Source organism: Tiliqua scincoides, chromosome 5 (assembly GCF_035046505.1).
Source record: "Tiliqua scincoides isolate rTilSci1 chromosome 5, rTilSci1.hap2, whole genome shotgun sequence".
Lineage (NCBI taxonomy): Eukaryota > Metazoa > Chordata > Lepidosauria > Squamata > Scincidae > Tiliqua > Tiliqua scincoides.
In genome coordinates, this window is record NC_089825.1 from 91,113,969 (window position 1) to 91,131,452 (window position 17,484).

Genomic DNA, 17,484 nt, shown 5'->3' on the forward strand with positions numbered 1-17,484 from the left:
GGCTGCGATCAGCTGGTGCGAGGCCGGCAACTCCCAGGCAGCCAGGCCAGGAGGAGATGGGAGGCAACCGTGCGCCCTGGGCGCGCAGCCAGGAGTGGAGAGCTCGGGAGTCTGCAAAGACCCCCAGCCAGCCAGCCAGCCTCCCTCCGGCGCTGGACGCTCAGGCCGCGTTCACACCACATCACAGTCTCTGATCTGGGCCCACTTAATCCGGACTGAGTCCTCATCCATCGAGGAGGACCCCGTTTCCCACGGGCCGCATCGCCTTTTGTGAATGCCAGGGTTAACTGTTTCCAACTACAGGTGCCGGGACTGGAGCCAACCCGGCAGTCCCAAGTCCGGCGGGGCACTGCGTGGCTCAGAGAAGCTTCACCCTGTGGCTCCGAGGGGCTCAGAGATCAGGCGTGGGGCCCCGGAAAGAAATGGGACACAGGCTCAGGGTGACCAGTTGTCATAACTGCAAAAGAGGACCAGGCACCCCAAAATGGAGGGCAGCCAAGAAAAATGAAAGCAAAAAAGATTATCTATCTATCTATCTGTCTATCTATCTATCGATACATACATACATACATACATACATACATAATATTTATATAAATGAATTCATATGAGTCTATCTTAGATATTCATATATGAATCTATCTATCTAGATATTCATATCTATCTATCTAGATATTCATATATGAATCAATCTATCTATTAGATATCTATCTATTAGATAGATAGATAGATAGATAGATAGATAATATTTATATTTATGAATTCATATATGAGCCTATCTATCTCTCACACACACTATCTATATCTATCACACACACACATATATATATCTCTATGTAACTGGCCCTCCTCACCCCAGTAGTGTCTTTTTAGTGGCTGTCTCCTAGTGTTCTTTTGCATTTTTTTTTAGATTTTGAGCCCTTTTGGGGCAGGGAGCCATTCCTTATTGGATTTTCTCTGTAAACTGCTTTGTGAATTTTGTGTTGAAAAGCAGTATATAAAAACTGATAATAATACTAACAATACTAGTACTAATAATACTAATAATAATAATAGTAAATGGATTTCATGTGGTTGATTTAAACACTATATTACTTATTATTAAACAAAACTATATTATATATAATTTATTAAAAGCCATTTCTGCCCAGTGTTACATATATGCAACAGGGACCAAATGTATACATTTGGCTGGGCAAAAATGGGTTACAAGAAGGCTCTGCACTGCCTGCTCACATGGTAAAGGAGGACATTTAAGTTCTTTTCCATGACATGAGGTTAAAAAACAGGACATGTCCTGGAAAAAGAGGACGCCTGGTCACTCTGGTCGCTGGGCCCTGGGCCTCCATCTGCTCCCGAATTCAGAGTCAAGCTGTGCTGCTAAGAATCTTCCCCACAGCTCTCGAAGCACAAGCATTGTATTCGAGCCATGCCCCTCCTGAACCACCTATTTGTTACGGTGCATGTGAATGCAGGACAGAGGTTGGAAGGAAGGAGCCATGTTTATGCTGATTATGTATATGCCAGGATGGTGTCATAGTCAGAAAGGTGAAGTATCCTTCTGATCTCTGTCCAGCATGCATACCTGTCACACTAGTACATGTTTCTGGAGTTGGACTTAGACCTGGAAGAGGCAGGTTCAAATTCCTGCTCCAGCCATGAAGTTTCCTGGGTGACCTTGGGCCTGTCACTATCTCTTCTCAGCCTCACCTACCTCACAGGGTTGTGGTGCTGTGTGGAGGATGGGAGGAACTATGTATACCACCCTGAGCTCCTTGGAGAAACAGCAGTATAAAATTACAAAGGAGAATGAATGAATGAATAAATGAATAACTGGCATTATTTTAGGTGGAAGCCGTCGGATTTCCTTGGTACAGTTGGCAACCTTCAGTCTCGAAAGACTATGGTATCGCGCTCTGAAAGGTGGTTCTGGCACAGCGTCTAGTGTGGCTGAAAAGGCCAATTCGGGAGTGACAATCCCTTCCACAACGGGAGCAAGTGCAGTCTGTCCCTGATCTGTCTCCCTGGCTATGGGCCTTCCTTCTTTGCCTCTTTGCCTCAGACTGTTGGCCAAGTGTCTCTTCAAACTGGGAAAGGCCATGCTGCACAGCCTGCCTCCAAGCGGGCCGCTCAGAGGCCAGGGTTTCCCACTTGTTGAGGTCCACTCCTAAGGCCTTCAGATCCCTCTTGCAGATGTCCTTGTATCGCAGCTGTGGTCTACCTGTAGGGCGCTTTCCTTGCACGAGTTCTCCATAGAGGAGATCCTTTGGGATCCGCCCATCATCCATTCTCACAACATGACCGAGCCAACGCAGGCGTCTCTGTTTCAGCAGTGCATACATGCTAGGGATTCCAGCACGTTCCAGGACTGTGTTGTTTGGAACTTTGTCCTGCCAGGTGATGCCGAGAATGCATCGGAGGCAGCGCATGTGGAAAGCATTCAGTTTCCTCTCCTGTTGTGAGTGAAGAGTCCATGACTCGCTGCAGTATACTTTCTAGAAATTCATCTTGGATACTGACCTAAACTTGGCACTCTTGGGAGTAAATCCCTGTCAGGCCTGGGACACAGGGAACCCCTTTGGTCACAGGAGACAGCTACAAGGCACCTCAGAATCTGGCTTCAGCAATATCAGCCTGGCACAAGTGGCCTCAGTAGGGTTGTGAGGGAAGGAGATTGTCAGCCCAATCCTATGCATGTCTACTCAGAAGTAAGTCCCATTAGAGTCAAGGGGGCTTACTCCCAGGAAAGTGTGGATAGGATTGGGCTGTGTATCACCAAGATCCTTCTCCCCTCCACCTGGAACTCACCCAGGCTGCTTTGGCTCATAGGCTAGCCTGCATCTGCTCCAGCCAGTAACCTAAACCGTTCTACCTTCATCTCTGGCTGGGTTGGGCTTTATGCTGGAGACCAGCCCCCCTTAGGCTCCACCCCTTCCTCCCTGTGTAATGCTGACCACCTGAGCCTTTCTCCCTCTTCTCACCTGTGCCTCTCCTTCCTACTCTGCCTGCCAGCCAGGCTGCAGGGACTGCTGCTCACCCCTGAAGTGAACTGGGCTTGTGGGTGGTGTTGTCTTCACAGACTGGTAGGCAAGGGGGCAATAGTAAGCCCTGAAGCTTCATACCATCTGCCAGAGGCCTGCTCAGCCAGTCGGGGACTGGCTTGGTCCCCCATGGCCCCAGTGCTGGGCTCAGGAACAGGCCAGGTTTGCCACTGAGTGCCTGGTCAAGGCTTGCTGTAGCTTACTCTGAGGAGACTGCAGGCCAGTCCCCTCTGGCCTTGTTGCTGCCCTCCTGGCAAGTGTGAGGATTTACCTGTGACCACCCCATGGCTCCATTTATTATTATTATTAGTAGTAGTAGTAGTAGTAACAGTATTTATATACCGCTTTTCAACTAAAAGTTCACCCTGCAAGCCACAGGTACTAAGGCAGGCTCCCTTCTCCAGCTGCTACTGCCCACCCTGGGCACTGGCTTCTGGGTGGCTCTGCTCCCTGGTAAGTCGGGGAACCCTGGCAATCCCATTGAACTCATTGAATCTCTCCAAGTAAATATCTGCAAGATAAGATCCACTTGCACATGTCATGCGTGAAGGTCTCTGCATCCTTGACTCTCTTTGCTATTTACTGGTATGTGCTGAGAGACCGCCCTCCCTTACCACTGGCTTCATCCAGGCACCTTTCAGGTGATATTTCAAATAGGTTTGGGGACTGATATAATATGTGTCTTAACTCACAAGAAGCATTGCCAACTGTTGTGTGGGGTTCCCCCGGTTTGCGAGCCAAACTTGGAGTGAGACAAATTTGAAGCCTATTCTGATTTTAGAGGACTGGATGCTTCTGGGCATGTATAGAGTGTCTTTCCCTAATACTGATTAGCCAAAACCTGCTTTCAGATTGGGAGGCATGATTCCCAAATCAGAGAGCACATGCTAGAGAAATGATTAACTGTTTACTAAGTATATACTAACTAGAGGAAAAGTCCTGTCTCTTTCTCCCTGCACCCTCCAGCTTGCTTTGTACATTTTCCCACGCTGCAGCTCTGTGCCTCACCAGACCATAATTTGATCCTTGCTGGAGGAGGAGGAGGAGGAGATGGTGACCCATATTTTGACTCCTCCCCTCTCCTTCCAGGATTTTTGGCTGTCATGTTGGGGGCGGAGCCCTTGCTTTCCTTCGGACAAGGTCTACTGTGCATTTAGTAACAGAGTTCACCATGGCACTGGAAAACAGGGTGTCATTGCCCACACTGAAGCTCCTCTTGGTTGGAGACAGCGCAGTGGGGAAATCCAGGTGTGTGTTGGGCAGAAGGCCATGGAGCAGGAAGAGGGCTGGAGGTGTTGTTCCAGGCAGAGAGACTTCCCAGGTGTTCCCATACAGCTCACCTCTTTTCTCCTTCGTCTCTTCCCACAGCCTTTTGCTGAGATTTACCGAAGATCAGTTTGAACCCTACGTCAACCCAACAATTGGTGAGCACTATCTCTTGCCCTTTGAACTCCCCTGGTCACCCGTGCAGGCCTCTCAATGGTGCCTAACTCACACTGCTGCCCCCAGGGTATCATGTGCGCTGAGGATTATGAAAGTTGTTTATCACCAGATACTGTTTCTAAATCCTGCTTGTTGGGATTGTGAGATGGCATATCTCTGAGTATGCCTACAACTACTTTCCTTCAATACTAAGTGGAGAAAGAACTTTTCTCTGCCAAGAACGTGACTGCTTGTTTGGGAGATTTATTCTTTTGTGGCTCCTGATTTGTACTAATTTGTTTTGTTTTTAAACTTTGCTTGATGTACCTTTGGCATGTCTATTCTGAATTTATTTGGAAGCTCAGGACAGTTTACCTGGGACCTTATGCGTGGTCTCCCACCTAAGCTCCAGTCTGATCCACTCCCATTTAGCATCAACGATGATCTCACAACCTTCGGTGTGTCATGGCTATTTAGACTGTGTGCAGACATAGCTTCAGACAGGAGCTGGGGCCGGTTTTTCTGCTGCAGGCTGAGCTTGTTGCCTGCACACCTGCAGCTTCCCGGCACCAGTTCTTCAGGTGGAACAACTACTTCAGGGTGATTTCTTTTCCCCCAATCATGCTTTTTTTAATGTATGTCTGTGTCAGTGTTTCTTTGGTGCTTTATGACTGTGTTTGTTTTTATACTTTAAAAAAAACACTTTTAAAAAATGGCTCCGAGAAACAAGGGAGAGTGGCTTTATGACTGATGCAAAAGCCAACCAATCAGCCCCACGCACAGCTCTGCTCTAAGGAGGAAGGGGAAATAGGGTCATCAGCCAATCAACACTGTGGAAATCTGGCTTTGGCTGAAAACCAAAATAATGGTTTTCTTCCTAACTCAAGGATGAGGAGAGGATGGTGAGTGTGCCTCTAACAGGCACACTGCTCAAATTATGTACATCTGTATACATACCCTTGTTTGCCTGGCAGTTTCATCCCTATTAGTATATTTGCTGATGACCTTCATTCTCCCACCAAGACCCACAATTCTCCTTAAGTGGGGCTCTTTTCATTGTTTGTGTTGGAAATGTTAATATCGCTAATGTGAAGTGGTTTCAATTTCTGTCCCTAATCAGCCTGCATTTAACTAGCTTCTATTTTTGTTTTCCTCTGTTCAAGATGAGGTTTTCGTAAAGATGCAAGATGGTCCCCTGTGTCCAACCTCAATCTTTCTTTTCTTCCTTTTTTCCCTAGAAGCATTACACAAAAGCACTGCTTAATTTTTTAGATTTTTTTTCTTTTTTTCTGGGAGCTGGAAGATTGGCACAGAGTGTGAACTGGGAAGTCAGGCTTCACATTAGAAACAATCTCAGTAGCAGGCCTTAAGCATACCTCCCCTTGCTCAGTCTCTGCCCTCTATCTGCGCTATGGGAATAGGGTCCCCTTACCGAGCAATTTTAAAGATTTATTTATTTGCATTGTATTAAGGAGATCAGTGCGATGCACATTATTCTTTCCTCTCTCCTCCCCACAGACCAGCCATTTTCTACCACTGCGCTGTGACAACCTGGTGTGCTGCAGATGGTCTGCAGGTGTGCCGCAGAAGTTTGGGGGAAGATCATTTGTTAGTGGGGCCACAGGGGGATGCGAGCCACTGCTGTTAGTGCGGTGTGCCTTGTCAAAAAACTGGTGGTGTGCCTTGACAGTTTTAGTGCCTTGTCAGTGTGCCACAAGATGAAAAAGTTTGAAAACCACTGACACAGACCCATGAGATCTTTTTGGCTGGGAGACACTGACTGGCCCAACATCACATGGGCAAGTGAGGATTGGAACCCAGGTCTCATTTGTAGTTTAACACTCAATCCACTGCACCTTGCTGGCTCTCATGTGAAGGATTTTTGTACGTAAAGGCTAAACGTTAGTTGAAACAGTGTTCTTGGCCCTCAGGCCTTCATGGTAGCCACACTAACAGGACTGTCCTGCTCACTCATTCAACTAAACTGACTTACTGTAGATTTCTCAGTAGTGAGGACATATTCAGAAGTGCTTGGTGGTTTGCTACTGCTTCCTCACTTTGAAGGTTTAGCCCTAGCACTACGAAGTCTTGAGACATTTTGCTGCCCAGGCATCCTTTGCAATATTGCTTCCTCAGAGTACCTCTCCATTCACATGTTTCTTCGCCGGTGTCCCTAAATCAGGAGTCAACCACCTTCCGTCCACTGGCCAGATCCAACCTGCCGTCAAAGATCATCTGACCCGCACAGAGCTCAGCTTGGGTGTTGAAGCTTCTCATCCAATTTGCCGCATGACAGACAGGGAATGGCAGAGCCTGTGTTTGCTCTGTGAACCTGGGCAGGCAGCTCTGTCCTATCCAGCACATGTCAAATTGGGTGGAAGGCTTCACCTCCCAAGCCAAGCTCCGCACAGCCACTTCCAGGAGCCTGGCAACCTGGAAGCTCTGCAAGGGCATGATAATATCATCACCAAACATACAATTGAGGCTTGAGTTGCATGTCCAGGCAGACTCACTCCAAGGAAACTCCACCTACAGCCTTTCGACTATATCCATCGCAAGCTTATAAATGGCGGATTGTAATATTAAAAAAACAAAACTAGGGCTAAATGGCAGCTCTGGGGCAATTTTCAGCCCATAAGCAGCATGGGGGAAAGGATGAAATTTCCCATAATTCTCACTGATGGCCCCTTGACTTGTTTTTTGTTTTTTCATTTCCCTTTGTAAAGACAGAGAGACAGCCAGTCCCAAACATGGACTTTAAATGGTTGGCAACCTTCAGTCTCGAAAGACTATGGTATAAGCCTACAGCACCCGGTATTCCCAGGCGGTCTCCCATCCAAGTACTAACCAGGCCTGACCCTGCTTAGCTTCCAAGATCAGACATCTGCAGGGTAATAGTTGATGCTATGGACTTTAAATATGTGATTGAAGTCATGTCAGCTTTAACACTTACTCTGTTCATTTAGGATGGGCATCAGCTGTAAACATCCACACGTGTGGGCTTGTTCAATGGAGTCATCATCTGAGGCCTTGCAATGGGCATTCTTCTCAGGTCAACCCTGTGGCTACCAGGGACAGAGCCTTCTCAGTGTTGGATCCCAAACAGTGGAATAGCTTCTCCGGACACATTTAGCTTGGTGTCCATAATTTCTTAGTTTGGGTGACCAGTGAAAACATTACACTCGGAATGACCAGTAGCTGGACTGCTCCTCTGCTGCTGTGCAATTGAATTTGGTGACTTTAATATGTTTTATTGTGTTTGTTTTAGTTCAAATTGTATTTGATGTATTTGTTGGCTGTCTCCTGCCCTGGACTCTGGAAAAGGAGGATTTAATATTTTACATAAATAGATACGATCTATGGCCTGTTACGGCTGCTCATCCTTTTCTTTTACTTTCTGCTTGATCTCTCTTGCCTTGAAGTAACTCCTAAATATAACAAGCAAGAATTCTTGTTCACAAATTCAGAGATCTGCAGTAGAGAGAGAGGCATGGCATCAAGGATCCCTCCATTGGTTCTGGCAAGGATGGTGTGACACTATAGTAATAATAATAATAATAATACAGGTATTTATATACCACCTTTCTTGGTCTTTATTCAAGACTTTATTCAAGGCGGTTTACATAGGCAGGCTTATTTAAATCCCTGTAGGGATTTTTACAATTGAAAGAAGGTTCTATCTTTCAAGAGCCACAACAATTCAGGTGTTTCTCTCTGATCTGGTCGCACATTCTGGCCTCCATCCTCCCACGCTCAGAGCAGATGGAATAGCTCCGCTTCAGCTTGTCAGCTGCTTCAAGGTCGCACGGTGCCGGTGGCCTCAAACTGGCGACCTTGTGGATGTTATCTTCAGGCAGACGGAGGCTCTACCCTCTAGACCAGACCTCCTGCCTCCTCCAGTTTATAGCTAAACTGGGCAATCCAATCCTATTGAAATCCCCCCACACCAAAGCAAAAGGGCCAGCATGGCTTGCAGGGGACATTTGTTCCCTTGTTCTGGGGAAAGCCGCAGCTGCGGCAATGGGTCTAACTCTAACCTACACATGCTAAATCGCTGGCGCAAATCCAAATGGATCTGTCAATGGATCTGGCTCAGGAAGGTGGAATAGATACAGCACGCACCAGCACTGCCAGTCCCGACCCCTCCTGGGACCCGATCTGCCCACCCCCACCCTTCCACCACTCAACTTGGAGCTTATCTGCTCTGGTGCATGCCGAGTCCTGAACTGCTGCCGGCAGGGCAGTACAGGCCTTCTTGCTGGCGCCACCAACTCCTATACTGTCGCAACACACTTTACGGCATAAATGCATTTGCATCAAATCGCTCGCGCTTCCTTTGTTTTCCCCTGTCTGCAGTTTCCTTCATTTCCTCCATTGTCTCCCTTGTGTCTCTTTTTCGACTGTGAACCCCTTTGGGACAGGAACCATTTTCCCAATTAGTTTGAAGTACCCTGTACCCAGAGAAGTGATTACAACAGCAGGAGCCAGCTTGGTGATGCTTTGATGGGGAACGCTTCACCTGTTGGATTTTTATGCCTCTGTAGGTTCAGGTGCACTAGGAAGCTATTAGGCTTAAGCACAGCTCATTCCATTGTGTTTCTCTTGCCAGGTGTAGATTTTAAAGTGAAGAGGATGGTGGTCGGGGACCTCCCCCTGCAGCTAGCAATATGGGTAAGCCACATCTTTTATTTCCTGCCACAAACTTCACTGGTGATCCCAGTCAGCGCCAAACTTTTTAGCACCAAAGCCCTGCCAAAAAAAACATATGGGATCTAAAGTATTAAGCAGAATCCTTTCCCACTACTTAGTTAAATCTTTGTTTGTATTGTGCTGAGCTGGCTGGTTACAAGCGGTATCTTAAAGGCAACTTTCAAAGACTTTATTATGCAGAGATCTTTCTGTAAACGGAGAAGAAAAGTGTTCATGTAGAGATGCTTTGTTGACAGATGCCGCCAGGTTTGGCCATCTACAGAGGTGTGAGGTTAAAGGCTTCTTGAAAAATTGAAAGGTGCTGTCCGGATAAACAGGATCCCAGAAAATGTTTTTCAACATGAGTTTTGCAAGTAACTATGATGGAAAAACCAGTTTTGCTGGGCTGCAAAGACAAAAAGGGTTTATAAAGGGTTTTGCAGCCCTGAGGGTAACTACTGCCATCTAGAACCATCATCTGGGGCAGGGGTGCCCAAAGTTTTTGGTAGGAGGGCCACATCATCACATCACACACACGACAGTGTGTCGGGGGCCGGGGGAAAAAAGAATGAATTCACATTTAAAATTTGAATAAATTTACATAAGTTAACATAAATGAATATATTAAAGATGAATTTATATGAATGAATGAATGAGTCTTGCAATAGCTCAAGGCCTATAAAAGGCCTTGTACAAAGCAAGGCTGGCCTTTCCTTTGCTGCTGCTACTGCATCACAGATGTGAAACAGCAAGCAGTGGAAAGAGCCCTCATCCCACAGCTCATGTGAGAGATCAGTCACACTCATGCTGAGAGCAGTTGTGTCAGGCCAGTGTGGGCTCCAATAAATCTCCGGAGGGCCAGAGGCTCTTTGGAGACTGTGGGCTCCCTGAGAACCGCATTGAGAGAGCTCAAGGGCTGCAAGTGGCCCCAGGGCCGGGGTTTGGGCACCCCTGATCTGGGGTGATGTAAAGAAAAATGAGAATATTATTTTGAAAATATTGTATCTCCCTCTGTGTTATTTTCTCACTAGAAATGAAGCTTACAGGTTCCACTCTAAGCATCTGTAGACGTTGAGTGACTAAGGCTGCAATCCTAATCTCACTTTCCTGAGAGTAAGCCCCATTGAACAAAATACGATTTACTTCTGAGTACACCTGGTTAGGTTTGTGCCCTATACTACATTTTGTGGAGTCACTTTGTCCCCTAGCATTGTATGTACATGGCTTTTCAGTTCTCTAAAGGCCACTGCATATGCCAGGGTATCTTCTTGTACAATCTGGCGCAGTGCCAGAAAAATCAGCATACTATCATAGCTTACATACCGGCACACCAGCACTCTTCACTCCCTTGGAGGAGAATCCAAAGCATCTACCCCCGTCCCCTGCTCCATACACCCCGGTGGCACAGTCTCGCTGGCAGTGAGGCTGGGTAAATGTCGTGATTGGCTCCTTGAACATAACAGCAGTGGCTTACGGACACAGCAGCAATGCTGCACAGATGCCGCACCAACATTGTGCCAGTCAGGTGAAGTTGCTCTCCAGCGCTTCAGGCAGAAGTCTTTTTCTAGCCCTACCTCAATGTGCTGCCAGTGATGGAACCTGGGGGCCTCCTGCATGCAGCGGTGTCACTGGGGTGGTGCAGGGGGTGAGGCCCACACTGGGTGATGTGCACGGGGGGGGGGGGCAAAATGACCAAAATTTTTAAAAACTTGGTACTTTTGAATAATATCATCATTGAATACATGATTTCATCCACAGTGCAATGAAACAGTGTTGAACTATCTCTATGCTATCAAAAGTTATAGCCAAAAGACCAGTGGGTTGGGCAATGGTGCATCCCCATGCCCACTGCCCAGGGCACTGCCCCTGCCCACTGCATGGGAGGAGGTCCATCTCAGGGGTGATGCACTGGCCTCCCACACCGGGTAACACAAATTCTAGTGAAACCACTGACTGCAAGTGGGGTGTCCTACTGCTCTACAGGCCCTCTCCTCATCTGGATTAGCCCTGAGCCATCCTCATGACTCTCCTTGCCTCACTTTGAGTTACTATCCCATGCCTTTCTCCCATGATGAAGCTCAAGGCAGCATGTGTATTGTTTGCTCCTCTTCCCATCGACCCATTTACCAGACGTAGGCCTGCTGAGCGTAAGCAAAGCTGCTGCATCGTGTGCTTTCCAGTCATAGAACTGGAAGGGACTTACAAGGTCATCTAGTCCAACCCCCTACCCATAGCAGGAATTCTTCCGAGAGAGCCTCTCCAGCAGGTCCCCCGTGGAGCCTCTGCTTGAAAATTTTCAGTGAGAGAGAATCTGCCACCTCCCGTGGCAATCTGTTCCACTGCTAAACGGCCCTGACAGTCAGGAATTTCTTCCTGATGTCCAGCTGGAATCTCCTCTTTCACCGTTCGTACCCACTGGATCTAGTTCTGCTTGCCCCTTTTAATGCAAGAGCCCCAAACTTTGAGCTCAGGAACCTCTCGTGGGCCAGGACACCCATCCAGAGGGGAAACGAGTCTTGGCAGACATTAACTCCATTTCATGTTTATGTCAACAGAGTTTTAAAGGACCTTTTTGTTCTACATACCCTTTCTCTCTTCCCCTCCCCCCTTTTTTATAGGACACAGCAGGGCAGGAACGATTTCGAACTCTAACTCCTAGTTATTATCGGGGTGCCCAAGGTGTGATTTTAGGTAAGTGGCTGACATCGCAGGACCGTAATTAACACAGCCCTGAAGTCAATCACATGGAGGCTGAGATCAATGGAAGTACGTCCTTTCCTCTCAGGGTGGCAGGCACTGGCTGTGTGAGAGAGAACAGCCATTAACTCTGCTTTGTTCCCACGCCGCTCAATTGATGGTTGGTCGCACTTGTTCTCCTGGCGGAGGCTGTAGACTTCTTGAACACGTTTTCCCCGTGAATGCTGAAGGCCCTTCAGCTCGGCTCCTCCAACCTTTCCATTTGCCACTGGCTGAAGCATAAAACTAATAAACTCTCAGGCAGCCGGGTCTTCTCCTTACTCAATCAAACGGAGCCTCCAGCCGTATTCTGACCGCGCTGCAGCATTCCCTTTTTAAAAAATACAATAAGTTTTTAAAGAGATTCAGTCCCACAAGGTTTATAGAGTTGTATTGCTTGACACTAATGACAGCCAATAGGTGCCAGTGACATTTGCAACAGCCCCCCCTCCGTGCAGCCATTACAATTACTTTAAGTTGGAGGTATGGGGCGCCTTTAAAAGGGGATTGGACAAGTTTCTGGAGGAAAAATCCATTACGGGTTACAAGCCATGATGTGTATGTGCAAGCTCCTGGTTTTAGAAATGGGCTATGTCAGAAGGCCAGATGCAAGGGAGGGCACCAGGATGAGGTCTCTTGTTATCTGGTGTGCTCCCTGGGGCATTTGGTGGGCCGCTGTGAGATACAGGAAGCTGGACTAGATGGGTCTATGGCCTGATCCAGTGGGGCTGTTCTTATGTTCTTACTCTGCAGATGCAGAGGAACTACATTTTCTCAGGTGCAAAATATTGTGCTTTCGATGTCTGGGAAAGAAAAATCTATCATGCCCCCTCCAAAGAAAGAGGAGTCAGCTCTGCCCAATGAATCACATCCTGGAGGAAAGTCCTGGAAGGCTTTGGGTGATGCCCTGCTTCTGAAAGAATTTCAAAATTAGTCTGTTTCACAGTGCAAAAGGCTTTCAAAGATACCCCCCCTCCCATTTTTCCTGTTGCACTTTGGGAAGTAAAAACTGGTTCTGATGGTACATAACCCAGCATAGCAGACTACATGAGCAGACCAGGGACTACATCAGTGGTTCCCGAACTTACCTGGGTCACGGCGCCCCCACAGCCTCTTCTCCCCAGCTCAACCCAGTGCCGTCATATTGGATCTTGCAAAATCTCATGAGACCCAAGATGGGAGTGCCCAAATCTCATGAGATTTCATGAGATCCAAGAGGGCAGCACCAGGGGGAATATGTGGGAGGGGCCACCAGGGATATCCCATGGCACCCCTGTGAATCTAACATGGTTCCCACCTATTTTCACTTTACCTCTTGACAGCCCATTCCCATAAATTGTACCCTTCATATTAGCAAAATGTTTGCAATGAATAAGGTTGCTGTAATTGCAAATGTATATGTTTTCAATTACTGATCCATAATACACAAACTGATGACCAAAAACTAGCAATTGGCGGGGCTTTTGCAACCCGCTATCTACCTTCCTTCCTGCCTTGCCAGCCCCGCAAGGCATTCTAATACAGACCTGCCGTTTTCCACTATTATTCCATTCTTTTTCAAGTACCCCTAAAGGTCCTGGCAAGTACCCCTGGGGCTACATGTACCCCAGGTTGGGAACCACTGCCCTAAGCTGTCACAACGCACACTTTGAGAAGCACTGCTGTTCCTCAGGTCTGAGTTCAGCTAAATACAGAACACATTTCTAGTCCTGATGATTGGGAAGGTTTGAGAAGATTCCAGATTGTAACAGAGAGGGATGGAGAGAGAGGTTGGGGGCTCTCAGTGGAGTAATGGGGGACAAGTTGGACAGCCATGGAGGTGCAGGAGAGGCAAAAGCAAGGCATTTCAATGAAGGCTTTGTGAATGAAGGCTAGTCATGTTAATGTTTAATGTTTATAGCAACTGTTACCCTGCACATGCCCAGTCTCATCTGATCTCCGAAGCTAAGCAGGGTCATGCCTGGTTAGTACTTGGATGGGAGACCGCCTGAGAATACCAGGTGCTGTGGGCTTATACCATAGTCTTTCAAGACTGAAGGTTGCCAACCATAAGCACTGAACAATGTTGAGCAGGTGACCTGAGAGCAGCGTACACATGTGCAAGGTAACACATCAATCACTTCAGCAAATGCACCCCAATACTTCACCCCTGACACAGGGTTCCTTAAGCTGGATCTCCAGACTCAGAATGCCAGTAAACTAAATAAACAATACCTGCTCTCTCCCAATCCTGCTGAAATACTCTTATGTACCAATCATGCTTTGTGTCTCCTGTACAGTTTACGATGTCACCAGAAGAGAGACTTTTCTGGGCCTGGAGAACTGGCTGAGGGAACTGGAGATCTATACGAGGAAAAAAACTGTGAAAATGTTGGTGGGCAACAAAATCGATAAGGTTGGTTGGAAGCCAAGTGCCCATTTGGGGTGGTCTAAGACTATTGAGTGGGCTGGGAGAGTAGAATTCCTCTGTTCCTAATGTGAAAGAAAATTGTGTTGGTTGTCCCCTGCCCTGCTAGTGACAATCCTGGCCCGAGGCTTCCCCAGCCTTCAGAATGCCTTCCAAGGGCATAAAAAAACACTTCTAGCTTCCTCCACGAAACTGAAAGTGATGTTCTTCCGCCCTGCAAGGTCTTTACGCCTTTGCAGGTATGGGGAAGCAGCACACTGGTTCCCCGGCCCTCAGATCACCTCTGGGTAAAAGGCTGTCAGAGGGAGGCCCTCAGATTGGCACACCAGCCAACTGATTGCCGCGGGGGGGCCCCGCGGGGGGGTGGAAGCCTGAGCCTGGAGCACTTGCCCCCCTTGCCCCCCCTCAGGTACACCACAGTGCCCTGTATCTAATTGCAATGCAGCCTCCTAGAGGTGCCCCCGTTAATCTTTATTTTTTCCAGTCTCTTTATCGGCTGCTGTTGAGCACCCTAATTCAGGGGTTCTCCAACTCCTTAGCTTGCTGACCCACTGCATTGTCTGTGGTGGATCTGAGGTCCTTAGAGGTCAGGAAGCTGCAGGGTAAAAATGGCACACAACCCCACAGCAACAGCTGCGTTCCCACTATGTACCTATGTGAGAGCGGAGAGAGAAATTGAGTCCCGGAAGGCCTGTTTCGCCTGAAGACAAGTCCTGGGTCTGAGGTGGTTGGAAAACGGCAAGCGACAACGGTCACCAAACTGCTTTCCCACAAATTAATACGGGAACTTCTTGGGTCACTCAGAATCAAAGCACAGCCCTTGGAATGAATTGAGTTGCAACACCTGATGTAGCTACTGCCCTTATTTTAGGGCCACCCACATCGGTGGTGGCTCTGGTAAAATTGGCCTGCAGGCTGCATCAGTGGGGTATGTGTGCATGTGGTGCTGAAATGAAAGGAGGCTGGCTGTTGTGGCTTCCATTCCCTCTCCATCAATCAAGAGTCTTGTTCTTGCCTGCTAGGGCCTGCTTGTTTGACAGCTCCTGTACGTGCCTTCCTCCTACGCTTAGCCTGGAGGCATCAGCTGCTTCCATACCTCAACTTCCTGGGCAAGAGCTTTCCATCTTCCTCCTTCTCTGCCTTTAGGGGCAGTCTGTTCAGTCTGTTTTGGAAGCCAGATAGTCCTCCTTTTTTAGGGCTGAGCCTTGCTCAGTTGCTGGAGTTTTCTGTGGCTCTAGGGCTTTCCCTTCCCAATGATAGAAAAGCACACATGCTCACAGCCCTGGAGCACAGGGGACATGTCATTGCTCGTCCAGCTCTCACCTGCGTTTCTAGCTCCTTTTGCTTTGCGCTGCATCTGTTTGGCAATTTTTTTTTTTTTTTGTATCAACACATTGGTGAAAAAAATCAGAACTTCTTTTAACATGGAAGACAGATCTGGGGTTGCAAAATGGCAGAGAGGCTGAGCCCCTCAGCATGAATATCAGGAATCTCATCAGGTAGCCCCCAGTGTGAATCTTGCTGCTGGCAAGCCACTCCCTCTCTACCCCTTCTTCAGTTCAGGGAAACAATAGCCCTTACCTTACCACAGCATTTCTCAAACTGTGGATCAGGGCCCATTAGGTGGGTCATGAGTCATTTTCAGCTGGGTTGCAGAGCACCTACCTCAGCCACCGTTGGAAAGACCCAAGTTTCCGTACCCACTAGGCTACAGCAGCTCATCGTCGAGTAAACAATCCTAGGCCATCTCCTGCTCTTGGGAATTTCAAGGACTGCAAACGTTTCTAATTCTGTCCTCTCCTATCCATAGAGCGATCGTGAAGTAGACAAGAGGGAAGGTTTGCAGTTTGCTCGGAAACACTCCATGCTCTTCATTGGTGAGAAGTTCTTGGAAATGGGTCTGCTGGTTTGACAGGGATAAAAGAGTGAGAATAAATGGTTGGATGGGAGGGGAAAGCAGAGTAATCAGCGAAAGCTTCCCTTTTCTATGATAATATCACACCACCCACGAGGCTCCGGCACCCAAAAACTGAAGGGGATGGAGTTCTCTTTGGTTGGTGCCACTACTAAGAAGGTCCCGTTTCTTGCCACTGCTTCTCCCACCTCCATAGGTGACGGCACTTGGGGAAAAAAGGCCTTCTCTAATGACCTGGGGACTTGTGGGATTGAGATGGGTAATATAGAAGCATGCAGTCTCTCATATACCCTGGCCCTAAACTGTAAAGGCTCTTTACAGTTGGACCTGTAAAGGCCCAAACTTTGGCCTTTAAAGGTCAAAACCAGCACCTAGAATTGGGCCCGAAATCAAATTGGCACATTAGTTATCCATAGATAACAAGCATTCACATAGAGTTCTAGTTTAAACACAAAAGTGGAGCAGGTCATTGGGTGACCCTTCCCTTGAATCGGGACTTCAGCAGCTTTCAAACTGCATTAACTTCTCCTCAGGTCACACATAATCTGAACTCTTTTGTGGCATGATGTTTTGAGCAAATGGAAGAGAATTCTTGTTTTTTTTCTGCCTAGAGGCCAGTGCTAAAATGAAGCATGGTGTGGAAAGTGCCTTTGAGGAAGCGGTCATAAAGATCCTGCAGACCTCAGAACTCTGGGATATCAGAAAGGAAGGAGTGGAGCTGGCTGAGAATCACGTACTTCAAGACACAAGTTCCTGCAATGCGTACTGTTCCCTTGCTTAAATCTGCCATCTTCAAATATCTCAGGGTCAGCACACCGAAGGGGCAGACCTCTTCCAGCATGTCGCATAGTGATTCCCATGTTCAATCAAAAGGACTGCTCTGGTACGTGCTTCCCACATAGCCAAGTTGTGAGAAGTTCAAGGGGCAGCACTACCAGATTGAGGCTGCGGTACTGTGAACACTTTCCTGGGAGTAAGCTGCATTGAACAGAGTGGAATTTACTTCTTGCACTGTTAATTTCTTTTGGACAAGAGTGCATTGGAGACTTCTGGTGTCCTCCTCTATTTATTATTTAGAACTACAATTTTCAACCTTTTTAATCTCATGGCATTCTGAGAAGCTGCTACAATTTTCAGGACATACCATCAGTTTTTTGACAATTGACAAGCACGTCATGCTGCTGGTGGGAGGCTTATATCCCCCAAAGACCCTACTAATAAATGACCCTGCCCAAATTCCTGTGGCACACCAGTGTGCCGCTGGTTGAAAACCA

General features: G+C 47.6%; 1 protein-coding gene and 1 pseudogene across 1 annotated transcript; both read left to right on the forward strand.

Moving 5' to 3' along the window:
* The first annotated feature begins 1,429 nt into the window (after nt 1–1,429).
* On the forward strand, nt 1,430–16,991 carry LOC136652336 (ras-related protein Rab-18-B-like). The gene is made up of 8 exons (XM_066629271.1): nt 1,430–1,482; nt 4,131–4,289; nt 4,410–4,465; nt 9,073–9,134; nt 11,771–11,843; nt 14,168–14,283; nt 16,106–16,172; nt 16,822–16,991. Exons 1-8 carry the CDS (start codon nt 1,430–1,432, stop codon nt 16,989–16,991), a joined length of 756 nt encoding a protein of 251 aa, XP_066485368.1.
* On the forward strand, nt 13,781–13,900 carry LOC136655160 (5S ribosomal RNA; annotated as a pseudogene).
* Nucleotides 16,992–17,484: the final 493 nt, after the last annotated feature.

Coding starts and splice junctions, on each gene's coding strand:
- LOC136652336 (XM_066629271.1), top strand. CDS start 1,430: ATGCCCCTCCTGAACCACCTATTTGTTACGGTGCATGTGAATGCAGGA. Junction 1,483..4,130: donor CATGTGAATGCAGGACAGAG/GTTGGAAGGAAG, acceptor CTCTCCTTCCAG/GATTTTTGGCTGTCATGTTG. Junction 9,135..11,770: donor CCCTGCAGCTAGCAATATGG/GTAAGCCACATC, acceptor CCTTTTTTATAG/GACACAGCAGGGCAGGAACG.